A 24,443-nucleotide genomic window follows, 5' to 3' on the forward strand; every position below is an offset into this window, starting at 1 on the left:
GGTACTGCTTAAATTGCAGAATCACAAGCAAGTAAATGGTTATGTTTAACCACTAAGTTTATGAGGATAATTTGTTATACTGCAAAAGCAACTGACACGAGGGCCTTGGGTGCATTATTTAATCCTGGACTGGGCAGGAGATTTTATTTGGACTCCAATTTCTTCATATATAAAAATCAGGAGCCAGATATAGTAATTCGCGCCTGTAATCCAAAACTCTGGGAGTCTAAGGTAGACAGATCACTTGAGCCCAGGAGTTCAGGACCAGCCTGAGCAGCATAGCAAGACCCTGTCGTCTCTACAAATAATAGAAAAATTAGCCAGGCTTGGTGATGCGGGCCTGCGGTTCCAGCTACTTAAGAGGCTGAGGGGAGAGGATTTCTTGAGCCTCCACAGTCAAGGCTGCAGTAAGCCCTAATCACGCCATGCATTCCAGCCTGGGTGACAGAGTGAGACCTCAAGTAAAAGATATAATAATAATAATAGTAAAAATCAAGGATAGGGCAATTTAATCTCTAGGGCCCCTCCCTGCTTTAACATTCTATTTTTCAGTGAATAATTGTATTCTATCATTCTATCACATTTAGTGCGTGCCTATCATTGCTAGCTAGGCGCTAGTAGAGGTGTTGAGTGCAGCAGGTAAGTTGCAAACAAAACAAAGTTAAGCACTTAAGCGAACAATATGGACAACAGCAGGCAATCCGAGGGCTGATGTAAACATTCTTCTCAACCAGAGGGGAAAATAGTCTTCTGACTAATACTCAAAAGATCTTTTATACTGGAAGAACTGGCCTCACATTCCTCAGAAATAGCAAACTATGACTTCTAATAGCTTCATTTTTATGATAACATCAATGCACATTTCTTTAGCATGAAGCAAAGCCTGGTGATTGTACAAATCTATGGAAGTTTGGATTTGCTACATGCCCAAGATGAGCACAAAATTCTTTTGGACATTTGATGTCTTTTATATATTCCATATGATTTGAATTAAATTTTATCTTCTGTAAAAGGCCTATCACAGCACAGTTAGGAATAAGAGACTGTGGAACCTACCTTGAGATATACAGAAGGGAGGCTGAATCGTGCCCAATATTACTGTCTGCCTGTGTAGCCCTAACCTTTCAAAATGTTCACACCAAGTAGGTAGACAAACACTGTTTCTGACTTTGAAGCTTTCAGGCTAAATTGAAGAGCTATAAATGTAAATCAGCAATTGTACCCAAAGTGTTGCTTTATTTTTTATTTGGCCCTGTGGTAGGGCCCATTGTGTATAATTCCTCGTGAAAGCATCGTGTATAATTCCTCGTGAAAGCGCTGGGTAACAGAGAGCTCTGGGTGGGTTAAGAGACCCCAATTGTGGCTGACTTTGCCTGTCTCACTCTATGACAGTGAGCAGAGCACTGAATATCTGTTGGCCTTGCTATCATTCTCTGATTCCCAGGAGTGAATTGACGCTCAACTGGAAAGTAAAAATGGATGTTAAGATAAATGGGAGATTAAAACACAGAATCATCAAAACCAGGAAAAAGAGCTGCAGGAAGTGAGTGTGCAAGGAGGGGTTTAAAAGACCAGCGAGAGGTCCTCAGTATTCTCTGCATTGCTTTCCTGTTAGTTTGAGGTTTGAATACAGTATTTGCGTCGCCTCACATACAACAAATAGGTGTTTGTCTGCACGTTGCCAACGTGACTCTTGGAAGAAAAGCGAGAAACTGCAAAACCGAGCAAAAGAGTTGGCTAAACGGCTGCAAGAAACACACACACACACACACATACACTCTCTCTCTCTCGGAAGAAAAGCGAGAAACAGACTCTTGGAAGAAAAACGAGAAACAGCAAAACCGAGCAAGGGAGTGGGCTAAACGGCGGCTGCAAGAAACACACACACACACACACACACACACACACGGAAGAAAAGCGAGAAACAGCAAAACCGAGCAAGGGAGTTGGCTAAACGGCGGCTGCAAGAAACACACACACACACACACACACACACACACACACACACCCCTCTCTCTCTCTGTCTCGTAAGAAAAGCGAGAAACAGCAAAACGGAGCAAGGGAGTTGGCTAAATGGCTGCAAGAAACATCCCCCCACACCCACCCACCCACCCACCCACCCCAGCAGTCATGAAAGAAAGACGAGAGGAAAGTTCTTTGTTGAAACTCCGGGTTCAAAGCTATGGGCCCCACCCAGCTCAGGACCGCCTGCCACGAGGCCGCGCAGAGATGCCCCAGGCGCGGAGAGAAGCAGAGCACAGCCGTGCTAGAGACAGGGGCGCCTCCCTGGGCGGGACTGAGGTGGGATCCTGGTTCCTGGGTTTGGCCTTCCAGCCCGGGCTTGGGGCTTCCCGGCGCTGGGAGGCCAGGGCCGGCCAGGCTTTACAGCACAGGGCGAATCTCCCTCCCTCCCCGCGCACCCCTTGGGAACTGGCGGCCAGAGGTTAAGCTGACATGTTTGAAGACGGTAATAGGGCGCTGGATGCCAACAGTCCCAGCTCAGGGGAGTCCAGATTTATGTTTCTTGGAACAATTCTTTCCTCCACTGCATTAACGCCAGAAAAAATAAGCCACTTAACCAAGTTCAGAGTCTACTACTGAAGTCTTGTTAATTTATTAACCCAAGCCGAAGCTGAGAGCTCGACGTGGCACTTAAGAAGTAAAATGAGGAAAGGAGGAAGAAACGGGGCCCCTATGGGCCTCGGGGCAGCCTCGGCCGGGCTTTCTCGGAGGGCAGGGCCAGGAGCGCGGGGGCTGCTCCCACGTGGCGCGGATCGGGAGCGTTCCAGGGCGCGGTCCCTGCGGGCCGGGGTGAGTCACCCCTGACTCCGGGTGGGAGCGGGCCGTATAAGGGGGAGGCGGGGCGGGGCGGGGCGGGTTCGCCTAGCCGAGGGAGGATGTGGCGGGTATAAAAGCCCCACCCAGGCCGGCCGGCTCTGCTCGGCATCTGGGGACGCTCTCAGCTCTCGGCGCACGGCCCAGGTAAGCGGGGCGCGCCCTGCCCGCCCGCTACAGGCCGCCAGCTAGCGGGGTGCGGAGACGCTGAGAAGAAGGGTACCGCCTGGCAGGGAGGCTCCGGCGACTGGCCCCGGAGGCCGTCGGGGGCAGGGGACTGAAGGGACGGCTCGCACTGGAGAGTCTTTGGGGAGGGGGCTCAGGGACAAGGTGTTTGGGGCAGGCGTGAGGGGCCGCCGAGGCTCGAGCCGGGAGGGTCCAGGGCAGAGTTGGGGGGTTCGGGCTTCCCCAAGAAGTCCTTGCGGGAGCGGGGCGAGGCGGCGCGGGGATGGGGGCGGAGGGAGGCCCCGCATTCCAGACGCGCCAGGCGCCGCCGAGGCAGGGCGTGGCCGCCCAGGGAGCTGTGGGTCCCCGGCGCAGCAGTAGCGAGTGGGCTTTCCACCGCCCTCTAGGAAGTGCCCCCATCTGCTCTAAGTTACTGTACTCGAAACAAACGCGCGCTTGTGGAGTTGAACCGACCAGCAGGAGGGAAGTAGCGGGGGAAGATGAGAGGGGAGAATGTGAGTAGGCACCCTCAAACCTCCCCCCCCATAAAAGAAAACATAAAAACGTCGGTTATTCCCCTTGGTCTAGGTTATCTTGTGGCATAGCAACTTCGGATTTCAGTCTACCTGGAGAGTTGCCCGCTTGTTTGAACACATTGGCATCAGGAAGGTAGTGACCCCCATGATTCTGTGGGGAGGGTTGTCCTGTTACTCGCCATGATGTGACAGTGAGTCAGGAACTGAGGGTACAGAGAAGGGCGTGGCCCCGGGGCCGCTCCCTCCTGGCCACTCAGTGCAGCTGGCCCCAGGGCTTATGTGGAGGGCTTGGGTTCCATCAGCTGCTTGTTGAGACGAAGGAGGGAAACACGCGTTTCCTTATCTGGGTAAGTGGCTTAAGGATACCTATTCTTACCACTACCCAAGCAAGGTTATTGGAGATTCCAAAAAACACTGTCATTCGATAATAAATGTGTAAAGTACACAAAAAACAAAAAGTGCTGTGCAAATGCAAAGTGTCATTTTTGTAGTAAGATTGCCATTTCGCTGTCTGAGTGTGTGTGTAAAAGAGGAGTGCCTCATGGGTGCACACTGGGGCATTACCAAGAGCCTTAAACTGTTGCTTTGCAAGGGCCTGGGCCCCAGACTGTACTGATGGATTCTGTTCACATGTGTGTGCTACTGTCCCTGTCTGGAACTTGGTGACTTGGAATGTAGAATGCACTTTCCCACTGAACCAGTGTTGCAGAAGGTGCTGACATTCTCAGGCTAGCCCTGAAAAACCTATTTAACATGCATTGCCTAATTATGCGGTTGGTGGTGGGGAGGTAGTGAGGGGCAATATGTGTGTAGGAAGACTAAATCACCGAAATATTTTTCTGAAACTTTTTTTAGCTTTAAGGTTGACACTGAGTACATTATTTTAATTGGAAAATTATGTCTTTGCCGCTGTTCCATTTGCTTTTTTTCACCTTCCATCTCCTTAGAGACGCTCTTCTGTGACGTATTACAATAGCCATCCAGGCCGGTCCAGTTAGGCTGCATTCCTTCCTCCTTCCCATTTCAGCAGACCTGCATCCAGCTAGAGACTAGCAGATTGAATCAATATTCATTAAGTTAGAAATGGTTGGTGGTCCTAAGAACCTCAGCAACCCAGAGGACTCCTGTTATTTAAAAAACAACAGGCCGGGCGCAGTGGCTCACTCCTTAATTCCAGCACTTTGGGAGACCGAGGCGGGCGGATTACAAGGTCAGGAGATCGAGACCATCCTGGCTAACACGGTGAAGCCCCGTCTCTATTAAAAACACCAAAAATTAGCTGGGTGTGGCGGCGTGCGCCTGTAGTCCCAGCTGTTGGGGAGGCTGAGGCAGGAGAATGGCGTGAACCTGGGAGGCGGAGCTTGCAGTGAGCCGAGATTGCGCCAGTGCACTACAGCCTGGGTGACAGCGAGACTCCGTCTCAAAAAAAAAAAAAAACAGCGATGCTGGGCGTGGTCGTGGGCCTGTAGTCCCAGTTGCTCAAGCTAGAGGATCTCGTGAGTCCAAGGCCAATGTGAGCAATATAGCAAGACCCAGTCTCAAAAAATAAATACATAAAATAATTAAAAAAAAAACAAAAACCTTGTTCACCTAATAGATCTATAATTTATAGAACTCAAAGCGGTAATATTCAGGCAGTATGAAGGAAGATTTTTGGTAAGACTGGGGCAGCAGAGGTGCCCTTGATGGGCAAGGGCCAAGAGTGTTAACACAGTCCTGCTTAATAATTTCTTCCCTTCTTTCAAGTCTGTCGATTATCTAAAGGTCAAGGGTTTCTCCAAGTGTCCATTGCATCTGCAGTGGAAGGGTGTGACCATCTATGTGCATTTTCACAATTGGAGGTTTGTGATTTGGAGACTGTCTAGATTTTGTAATTTCCTGCAGTGCCAAGTAGCCTGCCTGTGGTAAATGCCCAGGAAATATTGCTGACTCACTGACTTTGATTAGGAGCTCAGTCTTGCACTGGAGTCTCAATATTTAACATCTTATGTCTTTGAGCTATTAAACTGTGGTATCGATTGACATTAGGCTTGCAGTCATGGCCGTTAGTTTCCTGGCTAATTTCTGATTTAAGTAGTTTTCCTGGCAAAGTAGATATGTTTCTATAATTGCTATTGATTTTGAGGGCTGTAGGCTCGTGATCACCATTGGGCCTAGAATCTGGCACTAACGTATTATCTGGAGCCTTTGTTCTCTCTGTGCTTATGCAGAGCCTGGAGCCTGCGGAGACATTTTTCATTAAGGGAGAGTGGGATTGTCACAAAAGGAGTCTCAGGCCCTAGTGGGCTGCTTTAAACAACCATTTATTCCACAAAATGTTAATCACCTCCTGTGTTCCACTCATAGTTATGGGCACTAGGGATACAGCAGTGAACAAAACAGACTCCCCTCTGACAGCCCCCAAAATCCCTGCTCTTTAGACCTTAAATCTAGCAGAGAAAGAAAAGAGACGACAATTCCAAAAAGTGAATTTTTGGATTGTAAACTTTATATTTTCCCAAATTAACACTAGTTTCTAAACTTGGCAGGGGTTCATTTCCCTTTTAATTCAGCTGTTCCACAGCCCTAAACTTCATATTTTGCCTACCTTGGGGAAGTTTTGCTTAAATTTATGGTGTCTTAAGCTGCCTTCCAGATTCAGTTGTGAGAATTAAATAGAAATGGAATGTTCCTCTTTTTCTCACATGAGAATCCTCTTCACTTTCCCTGGTGCCACACCCTATTCTAGTTGTAGGCCACACCAAAGGAAATTCCAGTCCTTTAAAAAAATTCTTTCCACCCATTCACTGCCTGGTATGTTTTTTCTTCTGCTGTTGCCAGAGGCAGTCCTTATCTACTTTCTGGAGGGACAGGTCAGCAGTAGGGGTCAGGAGATGTCCATATTTGTCCTTCTGGGTGGTTCCATCAGATTACTTCCAAATCTCCCTTCTAGGATACACCCTGAAGCCTTTTTTTTTTTTTTTTTTTTTTTTTTTTTGAGATGGAGCCTTGCTCTGTCACCCAGCCTGGAGTGCAGTGGCACGATCTCTCACTGTAGCCTCCGCCTCCCAGGTTCAAGTGATTCTCCAGCCTCACCCTCCCGAGTAGCTGGGATTAAAGGCACCTACCACCATGCCGAGCTAATTTTTGTATTTTTAGTAGAGACAGGGTTTCATCATGTTGGACAGGCTAGTCTGGAACTGTTGAGCTCAAGTGATCCGCCTGCCTTGGCTTCCCAAACTGCTGGGATTACAGGCATGAGCCACTGTGCCCGGCACACCCTGAAGCTTTTCATCCAGCTGAGCTTAACCTTGTTAGAGCACAAGTCGGTAGCACCCAGGTGGCCTGAGTTTTATCCCCGTGTGGTGTAGAAATTTCTGATTCTAGGCGGTGACTGTGATATGAAGCCCTTTGTCCATGCACTTCGTCTCCCTGCCACACCCAGGCTACACACTAACAGCTCAGAGGAAATCAGAGTCCTAAAGCCGCTCATACATCCTGCCTCTTTGATCCCTTCTTGCCAGGAGTTATAGGTTACATTCCCATGCTGTCCTATGGACAGAGCTAGGACCCAAATAGCCCTGACTGCACAGAGGTGGGGGGCATGGCTATATATTGATAAGGGGCTGCCCCAAAGGCTTTGCTAAGATTTGCAGAAGTTGATGATTTAAGCCTCCGGCTCTGAATGCATGGAACTGGAACTGCATTTGAAATGTCCAGTCTGAGGGAGAGAGAAAACTGAGGAAGGAGAGTGTGTTGGAAAAGAAGAAAAAAAGACTTTGTAATATAGAAAGACCCAGTGTGTGTAAACCATCTCAAGATGAAATTGAATGCCTATCATGTGCCAGGCACTGTGCTCAGATCTATGAGGAAACAGGAAGGAACAGGTTGGAAACGCTGTGAGCGGATAATATGGAAGACAGACTTTACACACGCAACTCTAATGTTGCACAGACACACAAAAAGCTGCAGAAGCACAGGGCAAGGAGGGCTGTGTGAGAAAGGTGGCGTTTTTGCTTTTCTGTATCCTAAAGACTCATTCAGATGTCAGCTAATTAAGATTGAGGTCCCTGGTGGAGGGAACTTAGAAAGTGCTGAGCGTGTTTAGAGAAGAGTTAACAGTCCAGTTAACTCTTCTGTGCAGGATGCGTGTATGTGTGTGTGTATGTGTGTGTGTGTGTGTGTGTGCAGAAGGTATTTAAGGAAAGGTAGGTAAGTCCACAGTGTGGAAGATCTTGAATGCTGACATTAGACTTTTTTTCTGTAGGCGGCCAGGCCCTGCTGAAAATACAATATGTGGGCCATAAAACACTGAAATTGAGTTGTAGACTCAAAGGCCTGGATTTCCCAACCCTGAAAGTGCTTCATGCCAAGTGACATCATTCTTCCTGCCAGTCTCTTTCCACCCACTCCAGCCCCAGATCAGGAGACCAGCAGAGAAAGGCTGTGAGAGCATGAGGCTGCAACAAGTCAGTAGGGAGCAAACAAATATTGATTCAGATCAGGCCACAGAAGAGACAAGCTAGAGCAAGTGCTGTGTGTCCCTCCTGCTCGATTTGATCAAGGCCACTGGGCCGAATTCCAGGAATTCTGGGGAATGAGTTGGCCCTGTGACTCAGTCATTAATCAAGACCATAAAACCAAGGAGAAGAGTATCTGCTTTCAAAAAGGTTCTGTTAAATAAAGATGCAATAGGTGGGTGGAGGATGGTGTACAGTGGGAACCCCTCACACCACCCAGTACATGCCTTTTTTTTTTTTCCGTTTTAAATTCCAGTGTGGCCTGTAGACTCTATGCCCAGGACTGTGTACAGTAAGAGCTTTGATGGGGAAAATCAACTCTCCACACTCCCACCCCTACTCATTTTTGCTTTAAAATCTTCATTTGAATCATCCAGTCCCTGATTGATTCATCATGGTTGCTAGCCATCTGTTTTGTGGTAACGCATCAACACTCCACATTTAAACTGTGAAGTGGGTGTGTCCACGAAACTTCTGGATTAGACTCAGGTTTGCCTGTGCAGACCAGCCCTGTTGCAGTATGTTTTTGTTTGTTCAGATTAACATTTGGGCTTTCGGGAGCTGGTTCTTATTTCAATTCAATAGAATGTGTTTTTACTATTTGAAGTGTTGACTTTTAAGTTTTCTTTTGTTTGTTTTAACCTTTTTGTAAACTTTTACTCTTCTTTTTGGGAGTGCAAACTGCTTCACTTGTCCTTTTTTTTTGTAACCGCACTTTTGTAGTGAAGCAATAAAATACAATAAAATCTATAGAGTTTTTTTTTTTTTTAAAGAACAAACCCTTTAATTATTAGGTTGGTACAAAAGTCATTGTGGTTTTTGCCATTAAAAATAATGGCAGTTACTTTTGCACCAACCTAAATAATATAGTTCTTATGTTGAATGTAAATGACTTGTTTCTTAATAGCAGCACGGATTTCATTAATGATCAGCCTTGCACTGGGGTCTTTTCTAGCCGGGCATTCACAGTCTCATTTATCAACCTTTTCAAGGCAGAAGAAACTGTTCTTTTCGTTAGGGTGGGGACAAGTGACCTGTTTTCCTAACCAAGTAGTGAGTGATTTTAAACCAGTTTGAGGTGGGTATGGCTCTTATCAGTAAGTCTCCCTGTACCTCTAGTGTATTTCCTTAAACAGAAAAACTGTCTTTGATAAAGGGCCATTGTAATGATGTTGTCTAGTGACCCAGCCCTCCCTGGGAATGGAAGGCCTTGATGTGTAGATGTACTCATCAACAGATTGAATTTGCTGATTTTTTTTTTTTTTTTTCTTGTTTGCGAGTTGAAACCAGTCGGCCAGCTGGGTGAGGTTGAAGTGTTGGAAAGAGTGGTGCAAACTGCCATTTTCATGTTCTTTAGAGAAGTCTGCCAGAAAAAGAGTAGTAGTTCTGCTTTTAATGGATTTATGAATTTTACACGGTGATGAGGAGTGAGTAGATGTGGAATTGTCTCATACAGCATGTAGACTTCATTTTTAATTTTCATTCATAACAATAGGTACACTAAAGTCAGAGTAGTTGTTTTCAGTAAGAAAATTCTGCCTCAGAGCAAATGTTTTGGTGAATAGATAAATATGAGTCCTGAGTCCCAATCACTTTGGCTCATCCGTATTTCCATAGGCAAGCTTAAGTTTGCACTTATATTTTAGGTTCCCTACAGGGCACCCCACTGGACATGGCTCATTTTCCAGCGTGTGCTCTTGTTCTCCTGCCACCCTGGGGCATTCTTCCTCTTCCCCTCTCCCCAGGCCTTCCCCCTTGCTTTAAGGCTGTGAGTCACCCTTCTCAGCTGTGATTCACCGTTCTCAGCCTGGGCAGTCAGCGCCTCCCTGTTAAGCCCTTAACTAATCCCTCTCTGATGACTGTGATCTTTCTCTCTGTGTCTTAATCACTTGGAATGAAGAACTGTTGTGGTGAGGTTGAAAGGGCATTGGCCCAGGAATCTGGGGATCTGGGTTTTGGCCTGCCTCAGCTGCTTATTCACTGGGTGACCCTGTGCTAGACTCTCAGTGTGTCACAGAGGCACGAAGGGAAGAGAGCTCAAAGGTCCTGCAGGGAGGAAGTCTGCATTTCAGAGTTTTATAAGTCTCTTTTGTATCCTTTCATATTTTGCAGGCTCAGCATGTGCTTGGTATGGGTTCGTTGATTAATTCCTTCAGTAGTACCAGTGTTTGTAACCTACAGTAGCGCTGCCAAGACTTCCTTTTCCTGCTTTCAAGGATAGCAGCACACTGATACATTCTCATTAGTCAAATATACTATATTAGACTAATGTTTTAACAAACAGTGAATTGCACATTGCAAAGCCAACTTCGCAATATTTGATCATATGCAAAATGACTTTCCATTGCTAGGGGATTTGATGGAGTGGTGAAGCGAGCACTGTATTTTATTTTTTATTTTGTTTTTTGGACATAACCTCAAGATTTTATTGTCCTCATAATAAAACAAAAGATGACGCTTAGAACTAGATCACTTGGCCCTTTCTTTTGTTATGTCCTCCCAGTTGAAAATGTTTGCATGTCTTCACAGCCAGCGTTTTCTTAGATCTGCAGATGGGCTCAGCACACTCAAGCCTCAGCACAACCTCCTTTGTAGTTTTAGCCATTTTCCAGAAAATTGTCTTAGTCTGCCCACCATAGTCACTCTGCTTCTTGTCATAATGCTGCTTTCCCCTGGGCATACAGGGAGTCCTGGTACTGTGCCATTTAGTGGGGTTGGTGCTTGCCACACTTCTTACAGAAAGTGCAGTAGGTTTTAGGAATGTTCACCATGTTTTCTGGAATGCCATCGGCATGGGAGGAAAGAGGCCATATTTTATTTCTAGGGTAAAAATGTTTGCCATTAAACTCGCATGAAGTAGGAAATACTTATACGGATACAAAAGGCACCTTCGTGGGATAATGTCACGTTTCATAGATATTGTTTTGTGCTAAGTGTGACTTTGTGGTTATTGTGATGTTTGTGTGTTTTTTTCCTGCAGAATGGTTATAAATAATATAAATGTTATGCAAAATAGCAACTCATTGTTTTCAAGTTGATTTAGCACCTACTTTATGTAAAGATACTCTTAAATCTGTAGGGGGACTGGGACTATGCAGGGAAGATGAGGTCAACCATATACTCTCTACTGCTTTGAATTGTACCTATGCATTTGCCATTTGAATACTTGGCACGTGTAGGGCACTTAAAACATTCTGCCGAATGGATGAATTAAGTGGTATCAAAAAGTGCCCTGACACTGAAAGGTAAGATAGAGTTCTGTGGAATAGGGGTCATGGTGACCTTGTTGGAGCAGATACTAAAGTGGTGATGACTGTGGACAGTCAAGTCACACTTTGGCCCTAGTCTACTTTAGCTGGGGAGTAAATAGAGGGAACTGAGGCTGGATTCTGATGCTCATCTTTGAAGGCTGGGCTCTGTTGGAGGACTGATTTCAGATGATGTTGAACGATTTTGACAAGATTAAATAGATTTAGTTGATAGTGGCATGCAGGACTAATTTGATGGAAGAGCAGCAGAGTTGTGAAGGTGAAACTGAAAGGAAAATTTGTGGGGCTTTTAACAGTCTCCTCAAGGTGTTGTGGCTGTGGGAGAAGAATTAATATGAATGGAGGGTGTAAAGAAGCCTATCAGATTGTCTTTGATCTGCACAGTACTGGGGAGTCCCATGTGGGAGACGGGTAGGCAGCAGTCTACAAAGCTCAGAGCTTGAAAGACAGCTTTAAAGAACAACACAATGAAAAGTTACCGTGTCTCTAGTTGAGATTTTCTAAACATCAGAACCGATGTGAGGTACCTAATTTCATAAAAAGTGGAATTTAATCTATACTCTCTAAGTGGAAACAACTCTGTTTGCAACTCTGACTTGCTGGTCCTCGGTTTTTGCTTTTGTTTTACGTTTGACATTTTTTATTTCTTGCCTGTTTATGATGGAGACTAGAATTCTGCACAGCAGATGACAACAGTTTCTCCCCTGCTGCAGACCTGGTCCAGTTCTGACTGAGTCCAGGGGTGATAGTTAAGGCCAGGGCTTGGGTGGTTTGATGTGAGTCCTAGGAATTTCACTCTGCTTTGGTAATTCTCGGGCTGAGGGATGCTGATGAGACCCTCTAGAATGTTTCTTGGTTCATGTTGAAGTTGGAGATTTCTTGCTCTGTCAAGAAGACTGTCAGCCCGGGCAACATAACGTGACATTATCTCTACTGAAAAAAAAGAAAAAAAAAAAAAAGCCAGGTGTAGTGGCACACACCTGTAGTCCCAGCTACTTGGGAGGCTGAGGCAGGAAGATCTCTTGAACCCTGGAGATTAAGGCTGCAGTGAGCTATGATTGCACCACTGCACTCCAGCCTGGGTGACAGAGAGAGAAACCCTGTCTCAAAAAAAAAAAAAAAAAAACGGCTGGGCGTGGTGGCTCACCCTGTAATCCCAGTGCTTTGGCAGGCTAAGGCGGAGGGATTGCTTGAGCCCAGGAATTCAAGACCAGCCTGGGCAACATAGTGGGACCCTGTCTCTACTGAAACATTAAAAAAAAAAAAAAAGTCAAGAAGACTCAAACTTGTGGCTGTTACAAAGGTTTTGGGATTAAGATTGGATTACGGCTCTCTGAGATCCTCTAGACCAGTACTACTCAATAGAAATAGAATGAGAGCTTCCTATATTGAAAATTTTCTAGTAGCTACATTAAAAAAGGCAAAATAAATGGGTGAAATTAAATGGAAATAAGATATACTCAACATACCATAGTTGTAATATATGATCAATATATAAATTATTGGGCTGGACACAATGGTTTATGCCCGTAATCTCAACACTTGGATCACTTGAGGCTAGGAGTCCGAGACCAGCCTGGGCAACATAGCAAGACCCTGCCTTTACCAAGAAAGAAATTATAAATGAGAGATTTTATATATATTTTTCATACTATGTCTTCAAAATTCAGTATGTCCTTTACACTTACAGCACATCTCAGTTTGAACTGACCACATTTCAGATCCTTTGTAACCACATGAGGCTGGTGGCTGCTGTAAGGATGGTTCTGCCACAGAGCAAGACTTTTTAAAATGGTCTTCATTTTTTTGTTTGTTTGTTTGAGACAGAGTTTTGCTTTTGTTGCCCAAGCTGGAGTGCAGTGGTGTGATCTTGGCTCACTGCAGCCTCTGCCTTCTTGTTTCAAGCTATTCTTCTGTCTCAGCCTCCTGAGTAGCTGGGATTACAGGCACCCACCACCAGGCCCGGCTAATTTTTGTATTTTTAGTAGAGACTAGGTTTCACCATGTTGGCCAGGCTGGTCTCTATCTCCTGACCTTGTGATCTGCCTGCCTCGGCCTCCCAAAGTGCTGGGATTACAGGTGTGAGCCACTGGGCACCCGGCCGATTGTCTTCATTTTTAGGAAAGTTTTAGGTTCATGGCAAAGTTGAATGGAAAATACAAAGAATGCCCATGTTCCCCTGTTCCCACACACGTATAGCCTCTACTGTCGACATCCTGTATCAGGGTGGTACATTTGTTAGAGCTGATGGACCTACATTGACACATCATTGTCACTCAAAGTCCATAATTTACATTAGCATTCACTGTTAGTGTTGTACATGGATTTTGACAAATATATGGCATGCATCCACCATTACAGTATCATATAGAATCATTTCACTGCCTTAATAATCCTCTTTGCTCTACGTATTCATTTCCTCCTCCCCTGAATCCCTGATCTTTTTGCTGTCCCCGTAATTTTGCCTTTCCCAGAATGGTAAGAAGTTGGAACTCTGCACTATGTTACCTTTTCATTTGGCGTCTTTCACTTAGCAATGTGCAATTTGGGTTCCTCTGTGTCTTTTCATGGCTTGGTGGCTCATTTCTTTTCAATGCTGAATAATATTTCATGTCTCTGAATGTACCAGTTTATTTCTAGAGCAATACTTTTTACAAATCAGCATTATACCCCATCTGTGGGACAAATTGGGGTGGGGAGGCTGTCTGAGAGTTGTGTGAGGGAAGTGGAAGGTCTTTGACTGACTTCGCTGTGCGTAAAAAGCTTCTGTGAGCATCAAGAAGAGGGGAGTGGTCTAGGGGAGAGCCCAGGATGAGAATCTTGCAAAAAAATACATCCTTCACCACAACTAAAGGCAAATCCTCTCCTCTTACATTTCCCCACTTTCTTCCCACACCAGGCCTGGGATCTGCTTAGTCCAGAATGTTCCTATAAGTTAGCAAATATCTATGTCAAATACTCTCGCCAAACCAGTTTTATGAAAATACTTAGACTAAGCAAACTGAAGAGAATAGAAAGCCGAATTTGCATGTGTGCAGTTTCCTTGATCAAAGAATATTAAGGAAAAAGAGACCAAAGCAGGAGTCGCTGCAATTTAAATGTCGTTCCTGTCTATTTCAGGACGCAGCTCTACTCTATTTTCTTTATTTTTGGGGTGATTATGTTGATGACCTGTCTTGTCTCTGTTGAGTTAATTTACCACCAATTGAGCACTTGTTATTGGCAGGGATTGGGCGTATCAGTTCCGAGAACTGTATGATTGCAAAGCTGGAAAGCCGATTCATCAGGCTATCGTTTTGCTGCCCCATTAAGTATATTAACTGGAAGAAGATGACTTCATTTCAGCCATTTCGAATCTTAAATACAACAGATTCAATTCTTTATGGAATGAGTTAAGGTCAGAAAATCTGTCCATCGTCTTTCTCATAAATACTTTAATATCTTCCAAGTATCATTGGACTAAGAAAGTAATTATGGGTAATAATAAAGGTTCCAATTAAGAATTAGGGCAACATGAAAATGCTACTAATTTCAATTCACGTTGTAGCTTTCAGGTCCTTCTCAATATGTTTAATTGCTTATGAGAAATGCAGAAGTAGTGGCTGGTTTGGCAAGCCCATCACCTTTTATGAGAAGTAGAAGACTCAGTTTTATCCTGTCTGAACAGGTTGCATTAGCCACGGGGAACATTTTGTTTTTGCATTCACAAATCAGTCTCCCCAGGTTCTGTTTACACAGAGGAAGAGAAAGACTGGCTAGTTTAGTAGTCCATCCCAACCCAAGGCAGACCATCTCTGAGCTTTAGTTTTTTCAATCATAACATGAGAATTGCATCTATTTGCAAAAATTAGTCTAATAGCCTCAGATGAAATGGTCCAAGGAGTAGAAATTAGTATAATGAATTGCTGTGCTTCAGAGTAAAGGAAAGCTTCTTCATAAAGACTTCTTGATGTACTTTTTTTCCAGCTTCCTTCAAAATGTCTACTGTTCATGAAATCCTGTGCAAGCTCAGCTTGGAGGGTGATGTAAGTATATCAATTTCACTTTATATGATTTTTGCAAGTTGGACATCTCTGGATAACCATGTTACTCTCTTTCCTTGTACATCTAAGGAAGGTGGGGACATTTCAGACAGTCATCATTTGGTTCTCCTCTTTCTCAATACTTCAGCTGTTGCTAGTAGTTCAATTTGAAGGAAATAGCATGGCACTGGAAACTTTTCTTGGCCTCACATTAAAATTGGACAGAATTAGTGACACTGGAATGGCTGGAATTTTATTCTGCCATACTTAACATGTCATTGGTAATAATTGTTATGATGATACATGACTTTTAATGTCATGTCCTGGGATTTTATTACTGGTTGGCATAAGCCACAGCCATATCAAAAATAATTCTGCATCTTCTGGATTTCTTACAGTGTCCAGGAAGTTATTCCAGATGAGGGCTTATACTTTCATTTTATTTATTCATTCATTTATTTTTTGAGACAGAGTCTCACTCTGTTGCCAGGCTGGAGTGTAGTGGCACGATCTCGGCTCACTGCAACCTCTACCTCCCGGATTCAAGCGATTCTCCTGTGAGTAGCTGGGACTACAGGCGTGCACCGCCACACCCAGCTAATTTTTGTATCTTCAGTTGAGTCTGGGTTTTCACCATGTTGGCCAGGATGGGTTTGATCTCTTGAGTTTGTGATCCACCTGCCTTGGCCTCCCAAAGTGCTGGGATTACAGGCATGAGCCCCCGCGCCCGGCCCGAGGAGTTGTACTTTTAAAAATTTAACACCTGGAAAATATTTTTTCCAAAAAAGCTAGGATATTTCTTTTAAAAAACCAAGAATATAATGAAATTATTATAATTCATTTGTTTCCTTTTTTGCTTTGACTATTAGGGAGTTTAGAACTAAATTGAATTTTCTTTCATAGGAAATATGTGAGCCTAGACATTCTGTTGCATTTGTTTCTTTTGTTTACAATTAAAAAATTTAAGCTATATGTGAAATAAAATGATTTCAAATACTTTCAGAATCAAGTGGAATATAAATTGTGAATATGTAAAATAACTAATGATACTATACATCTTCCAGGTCCTCTTGGCAGAAATGGCTTTTATACAAACTCAGCACTGATACTGGTTTGTAGCCATATCTGACAGATCTTTCAAAATATGCTTTGATTGAAATTAAAATGCAATGAATCACTCAACAGAGGGTTGACAGTGACTTGCGTCACATGGTACAAGACCCTCTGTATTGTTCATGGTACTTGCCATCAAAATGTTCAAATTAGTGGAGCCTGTGAAAGCACAGGTTGTATGGAGGGTAGATAAAGCCTATAGAGTTTTTTTAAAAGTCTTTTTTCTTCTTGAAACTTGTGCATGCTCTTTTTGACAATAATACAAAGTGCATGTTGAGGTCAGACAAATTCAGGTGCTAAATAATTTGTTTCTCTAATGGACTTAGATTGTTTTTGTTATCAGGTTTTATAAGAGGGCTTTTCGTGTAGCCTCTGAAGTTACTCTACTTTAGTATATTTCTATGTGTGGAGAGGTGGGGCAGAAATAGAAAATGTCACATGTTCCCCAGTGTTTTAAGGAAAGAAGAGATAACTTTGCCTCACTAATTTGATTTCAGACATGTGGATTTTATAGGTAATAGGTTCAATTCTCTATTTAATTTCGTTTCCAGAGGCACTGTAAAATGACACAAAGCTTTTCCCCACTCACTGTTTTTGGAACAAGACAACATATCTCCTGGTAAATGCAGTCATATATGATATGGCTCAATGGCTGGACTGCCTGCCTTGTAAATAACTGATGGCACTGTTAATAAATGGGAAAATGTTTTCCCTTAGATTTCATCCACATTTTAGAGCTACCACAGCAAACACACTGAGCATTTCAAAATAGCACTTTGCCTTTTTCCTGAATGTGTGCTCCGTGTCATCAAGTTCATCTTACTGGAAAGTTTAAGTGGTGAAATTAGATGGAACATACTTTGATAATGCATTGTATGTCAGAGTTATAAATATTAACTGGATTTAATATTTGGCCAAGAGAGTCCTCACAAGTGCATTTGGAAACATTTGTCAAATAGTGAACTTAGATTTCTGGCCTGTCCTGGGAGACATCTAGGAGGAAGGCATCTTAGTTGCTCACCTGTACAGTCTGAGTGCTAATAAAATGGAATGTCGTGGGTGCTGGGTGGTTTATAATGTGTTGCCTGTGGGTGGAGAAGTAACTCAGGGATCTTCGCCTTTTCACTCTTTACAGAAACTGCACCAAGGCCAAGTCATCACATTATATGGGTGGGTTGTAGAATGGGAGCCTTGATGTTGAGGGCGGGCAGTGATGCTGCCTCCACCAGCCATCAGCCAACCACAATCAGATTGTCCATCGTCTTTGTCTGCCCTTTGCTTTGGGACTGGGTAGCAGGGAGAGGGAAAACTGTAAGAGCATTTCAAAGAAGGAGGGAAGTTAATACCTTGAAAGGAGAACTGATGTAGAAGCATGCCATTGTCCTTACCTCAATCTGGAATGGGAGAGATTCCCACCTGTCATATCAGGAAGGATAATGAGCTTCGAAAAGCATGGAGAGGCTGGGCGTGGTGGCTCACACCTGTAACCCCAGCAGTTTGGGAGGCCAAGATGGGAAGGTCACTGGAGCCCAGGGCAACATGGAGAAATCCCATCTCTAAAGAAAAGTGAAAAAATTAGCCCGGTGAGGTGGCAGGTGCCTGTAATCCCAGATACTCAGGAGGCTGATGTGGGAGGATCACCTGAGCCCAGGAGGCTGAGGCTGCAATGAGCTATGATCACACTACTGCACTCCAGCATGGGCAACAGGGTGAGATCCTACCTAGAAAAGAAAAAAAAAAGAAAAGAAAAGCATTGGGAAAGGAAGAGGGTGTGGTTTAAAAGGCAATAAGAAATCTTAGCAAGAGTGGAAGGTGGTAGGCAGAAGGAATGGTGTTAATGAAGGCAGTGGGAAGGATACAGAGGAGAGAGGGGAGGAAACACAAGGAGGGTGTGGGCCGTCCGGCCAGACCACTTTGATGCCACAGTGGTGACCAAAGTAAAGAGGTGGAAGAAGCTGCTTCCATCATTTATCTGAATTGTAAGCTCAGCAACACCAACCCAGTACAAATTCGTGTGCCTGTAGCAGAAACTTGACTAAACACTCTTGTCATTGAGGCATTTCCATATTTTCAGCTTATTTCAAATTGTTGCCAGCCCAGTATAATGGTCTTCAGAGCCTTCCTGAGTAAATGGTGGCTTCAGGTCTCCAGCTTTGCATTGTCTACTTTTGAGCTCTCATGAAAAGTAAGATGAAAAGTTGAAATTGAGACAGCATATTCTAAACTAGCTGAGCCTTTGAAGAATTCTTATTAGAAAAAATGAAATTACTTGCATGAAGTGTGATGGTGTGTTAATACCTACCTAGATACTTAGTATAAGAATGATTTGAATTGTTAAAAGAAACAATAGGAAAACATATTAGGAATTGTTATTTCAACAAGAGAATTTTAAATGTGTGTCATTTGAGCATGTTTATCTTTTAACCTCAGCACTCTACACCCCCAAGTGCATATGGGTCAGTCAAAGCCTACACCAACTTTGATGCTGAGCGGGATGCTTTGAACATTGAAACGGCCATCAAGACCAAAGGTAGGTGATACGTTTGTCCTCCTCTTGTCAGGGTCTTACTGAGACATTTTTGGTTGTCTCTTTATTCTCCCTCAAATTGCCATACATTGGTAATTTGAAATTGTCATTGAGCTTTAATGGAGTGGATCCAGACCTGGCTCAACCCATGCCTCTTTTCCTTCCTTCCCTCCCTTCTTACTTTCTTTCTTTTTCCTTCTCTCCTTCCCTCCTTTCTCCCTTTCTTCCTTCTCTCCTTTCTCTTTTTCCCTCCTTCCTGCCCTTCCTCCCTCCCTCTCTCCCTCCCGTCCCTCCCTCCCTCCCTTCTTTGTTTCCTCCCTCCATTCCTTTCTTTCCTCCCCTACCCCCTACTTTCTTCTCTTTGGCGAGATCTACAACATGAGATAGTATTTAAACCAAGTAGTGGTTAAAGGAAATCAGTCTGGGAGCCAGATCTGGTCCTAGGGATATGGTATGCGTTTGGGTGCAGCTCTTCACTTTGAGGCTTCAGTCCCTCTTCTGCAAGGAGGAAGTTGGTCATGGTGGTCCCTAAGGGCATTTCTTGTTCCAAGTTCCCTGGAATTTAATTACATTTGCTGGAAAAATGCTGGGAAAATCTTACTGCATTGCTCTTAGATTGATCTAGAGAGTGAAAAATTCAGACTTTTTTTTAAACCCCTGTAAGTTCTGCTGCTTCTTAGACCTGGAGCTGGAATTAGAAGAGCTGTCAGAATGAGTATATTTCCTCAAGTTCGAGGATGAGTAAGAGAAGACCAGGAGGCATAAAAACCCTCCTCTTGAGATAAAGCAAATAAAGTGCCAATGGGTTAGGGTTGAGAAAGAGCTTCTTATGGTCATTATATTGTTTTCTGGGTCTGCAAAATAGGATGTTCAGACTTTCTGGGCTTATATTAATGAAGCAATCCTTGGGGTTGCCCCATCCCCTGAAAAATATTGCAGTTCTTGTGGTGACTCTTGGGATTCTCCACTTTTCCCCCTTGGATAAAGCACTTCCTTTCACCATGAGGCCAGATTGGGATACAGACATGACCCAGCACAATTAGAGCTACTGCTGGTTCATGCCCCAGGTAAAGAGCCATATCACATTTTTCTCTTCTATGTACAGCGTTTTAGCTTACTGACACACTTAGTTCACAAACGGTTCATTGAAAGACTGAGAAACCTCAACCAGGATGACCTGGGAACCTATAACTAGGGTGATGTCCTGGTTTATGCCGGCGTATTTACTAATAGTGCACCTTGCACTCTCAGAACTGTCTTATTTTGGAGGATACATTGTATGGTCACCTTTCCTAAAACCGTGTAGAATCTGGTGACCTTGTTTCCAGAGACAGGAAGGAAAGTAGAAAAATCCATTTAACCTTCTATGGTTCTAACAAGATATGAGGATTTATTTGCATCATCTGCCTCAGGGAAGCCTTATGTTCTGTGTGGTTGCTGTTGACCACCCCCCAGATGACTGTCTGCACAGCTGAGGGCAGAATAATGAAGCATCCAAATTAGACTTTTAACAAACAAAAAACTTTTTTTTTTTTTTTTTTGAGATGGAGTTTCGTTCTTGTTGCCTAGTGCAATGGCGTGATCTCGGCTCACCGCAACCTCTGCCTCTCGGATTCAAGCAATTCTCCTGCTTCAGCCTCCCTAGTAGTGGGGATTACAGGCACACACCACCATGCCCAACTAATTTTGTGTTTTTAGTAGTGACAGGGTTTCTCCATGTTGGTCAGCCTGGTCTCAAACTCCCGACCTCAGGTGATCCGCCTGCCTCTGCTGCCCAGTGTGTTGGGATTATAGGTGGAGCCATCTCGCCCAGCCCAATCTTTTTTTTTTTTTTTTTGGTCCTTTTAAGTGACCATTCTTGCCAAAAGTTACTAATCAGAAAATTAAGCTACAATCTGCAGGGCTTGTTTCACTACAGTCAGTTCCAGTCAGTGGAGCATAGTGGATGAGAACGTGTGTGAGCCCAGGTTCAAATGCTAGCTCCACAGCTCACTCATTAGCCATCTGACTCGGAAAACACCGAACTGATAAGACTGAGTTTCCTTGCCTATAAAGGGACGCTAATGAAAGTTCCCACCTCACGGGATTGTTATGAAATATGAAGCATTTAGCACGATGCCTGGCATATAGATGGTACTCAAAATATGTTACCTTAAAACACACAGACACATGCACACACATGCACATCCACCTCCTTGTGGTCTGCTTTCCTAAAACCCATGCTACTTCACTATTTGGATGTGCCTAGATTCATGTGGTTTCCCAGCATGCCATTGCAGCAACCCTAAGTTTAGCAGTTAACTCATCTAGCAAAGATGGTGCTTTTCACAAGCATGGGACAAAGACTTCTTTTGTCCCTGCGTGAGAAAGCACTTAGTGCACTGGAATGTAAAGATTGCGCAAATGAACTCTGGTCACAGCTGAAACTCTCATGGTAATAAAAATACCTTCAGGCCCTTTTGGAGTTAGTAGAAAAATACTCTAGTTTTTAGACAGAAACGTCTGGAGGGCTAAGGCTTAGATTCCAACATTCCAGTTTGATCAAAAGCAGCTGACATTATCATTATCATCATTGCAACTATTTATGAACTGCTCATTGTGGGCAGTTATTGCACCAAGCACTTCAGGAACATTTATCTTAGGTGAACTTCAAAGTAACCTCTGATGTAGTATTCTGTCATCCCCAGTTTTTGGGTGATTTAAGTCAGGATTAGTATGCCTGAGGTCTTTTGGCCTTGGATCAAACTGGAATTTGAACACAGCTCTGTCCACCCCTAGGCCTGTGTTCTTAGGCACATGATGTAGCACCCACCTGTGAGGAGTGGATTTTTTTCATTGCCTTGAATTATTTTCAGATATGAAAAACATTGTTCATCTGTGGTCTTACTGACTTTCTATTAAGTTTCATATTTGTGGTCTAGCTTTAGATTCCCCATCGAAAAACATTGTTCATCTGTGGTCTTACTGACTTTCTATTAAGTCTCATATTTGTGGTCTAGCTTTAGATTCCCCATCTCCTTTTTTTTTTCCCCCAGACTTAATGTTCAGTGAGTTTCACTTAGGACCACTTTTTATTTATTTTATTTTTATTCATTTATTTTTTTGAGACAGAGTCTTGCTCTGTCACCCGGGCTGGAGTGCAGTGGTATGATCTTGGCTCACTGCAACCTCTGCCTCTCGGGTTCAAGCAGTTCTGTGCCTCAGCCTCCCGAGTAGCTGGGATTACAGGTGTGCACTACCACGCCTGGCTAATTTTTGTATTTTTAGTAGAGACGGGGTTTCACTATCTTGGCCAGGCTGGTCTTGAACTCCTGACCTTGTGATCCACCTGCCTTGGCCTCCCAAAGTGCTGAGATTACAGGCGTGAGCCACCGCGCCTGGCCTATTTATTTGTTTACATATATATATATATATTTAAGACAGAGTCTTGCTTTGTCACCAGGCTGGAGTGCAGTGGCACAATCTCAGCTCACTGCATCCTCTGCTTCCCAGGTTTAAGCTGTTCTTGTGCCTCAGCCTCCCAATTAGCTGGGAGTATAGGCATGTGCCTCCATGCCCAGCTAATTTTTGTATTTTTAGTAGAGACAGGGTTTTGCCATCCTGGCCAGGCTGATCTCGAACTCCTGGCCTCAAGTGATCCACCGACCTCAGCCTCCCAAAGTGCTGGGATTACAGGCATGAGATACCGTACCCGGCCTACTTATTTATTTTTGATGCTTAATGATTTTAGAGAGTAACTAGGTTTTGCAAGTCCATTGGTCCTTTAAAATAATTTCTAGATTGTTGGCATTGTTAAAACCCTAAATCCTTTTAGGAAACTATTGCGAAGAATGAATATGACATTCATAAGAGCTCAGTGTTGATATTAGCATTGGTTATGATAGTGAAAAACCAGATACATCTTTTATTTGGGAAGTATGTCTTGAGGTATACTTCCCTATAATCATTAAGTAAATGATTAAGTAAAACTATAGTACATAAATATTGTGTAACTCCCTGTATTACATAGAATGTCTGCAGAACGTAGATAGGAAAAATAAAGTTTGTCAATAATTTTCAACATCTTTGTTGAGATACAGTTCATCTGCCATATGATTTGCATATATAAAGTGTATATTTCAGTGTTTTTATTAGTGTATTTGCAGAGTTGTACAGCCATCACCACAGTAACTTCCCTAACAACTCATTTTGACATCCATTCACCTTAAATGTGTCAGTTGCATCAAGAAATGGAAATGGAATAGTGTATACTATGTGATCACAACCGCAACGATTTTTTTTCTTTTTTTCTTTTTGAGGTGGAGTCTTACTCTGTCACCCAGGCTGGAGTGCAGTGGCATGATCTTGACTCACTGCAACCTCTGCCTCCTGGCAGAACCCTCCTGGGTTCAACCATTTTCTCCGTTTCAGCCTCTTGAGTAGCTGGGACCACAGGCGTGCACCACCACACCCGGCTAATTTTTGTATTTTTAGTAGAGACAGGGTTTCACCATGTTGGCCAGGCTCCTCTTGAACTCCTGACCTCATGTGATCCACTTGCCTTGGCCTCCCACGGTGCTGGGATTACAGGTGTGAGCCACCGTGCCTGGCCTACGATTTCTTTTAATCAAAAAAGAAAAAAGGCATTACTGCACTTTGTAGATATTGTAGTTTTTACAAATTGAAGGTTTGTGGCAATGCTATTCACTTTATGTATCTGTGCCAGCATTTTTAAGAAATAAAAGTATTTTTTAAATAGAGGTATGTATTATTTTTACACATAATGTTATTACATGATATAATATAATATAATCACACTTTTGTATGCACTGGGAAACCAAAAAATTTGTGTGACTTGCATTATTGCTATATTTGCTTTATTGTGATGATCTGGATCCGAACCAGTAGTATCTCTGAGGTATGCCTGTATATGGAATTGTGGGCAATTGATCCTTTTCCTTTCTTGCGCTTTCAGTATATTCTGTATTTCTGTATTTTGCAAATTTTCTATGATGACCTGTATTACTTTCATAGTGGAAGGCAGTAAACTTAATTAAAAACAAAAATGAAGTCATTAGTTGGAAAGGATAACAACCCTTTTGTTCCTTTCTCCTTCTCATTGATGTTATTAGATACTGGATAACTAAAACCACTTAAAAATGAGCTAATTAAGATCTTACCTTCTTTTTTTTAGAATGCCTTTTACCTTAAGTGTCATAAAGAAGCTTATACCACACCTTGGCCCCACTCCCACCTCAAACCCTTCCTCGGGAAGACACAATACTAAGTAGTTGGTGTTTCCTCGACATCAAAGGACACGGTATAAACCTCACGTGTTGATAGAAACAAAAGCCAAAGGACCATGTGACGATGACTGTCTGGGCCTCTTTCTCTCCTAGATGGGGGTAGCCATGTGTCTACATGTGTATGTGAGTGTGCCGGGATGTTACCCGCTCCATGTGACGTTCCATTGATTTCCCTGTGGTCTGTGGACTCTC

At 43.5% G+C, this 24,443-nt stretch overlaps 1 protein-coding gene across 2 annotated transcripts in view; it reads left to right on the top strand.

Moving 5' to 3' along the window:
• The first annotated feature begins 2,879 nt into the window (after positions 1-2,879).
• Positions 2,880-24,443, top strand: part of ANXA2 (annexin A2) — a 50,026-nt gene continuing 28,462 nt past the window's right edge. The window contains exons 1-4 of one of the 2 annotated variants that reach the window (XM_033189900.1): positions 2,920-2,982; positions 3,589-3,669; positions 15,271-15,329; positions 18,870-18,969. In XM_033189900.1, the coding sequence (XP_033045791.1) occupies positions 15,282-15,329; positions 18,870-18,969 (148 nt within the window). In that variant the 5' untranslated portion in view covers positions 2,920-2,982; positions 3,589-3,669; positions 15,271-15,281. Of the gene's footprint in view, positions 2,983-3,588; positions 3,670-15,270; positions 15,330-18,869; positions 18,970-24,443 lie in introns of both variants that reach the window. The other variant, XM_033189899.1, reaches the window with a different exon arrangement.

This window comes from Trachypithecus francoisi, unplaced genomic scaffold (genome assembly GCF_009764315.1).
Source record: "Trachypithecus francoisi isolate TF-2019V2 unplaced genomic scaffold, Tfra_2.0 Lachesis_group3, whole genome shotgun sequence".
Lineage (NCBI taxonomy): Eukaryota > Metazoa > Chordata > Mammalia > Primates > Cercopithecidae > Trachypithecus > Trachypithecus francoisi.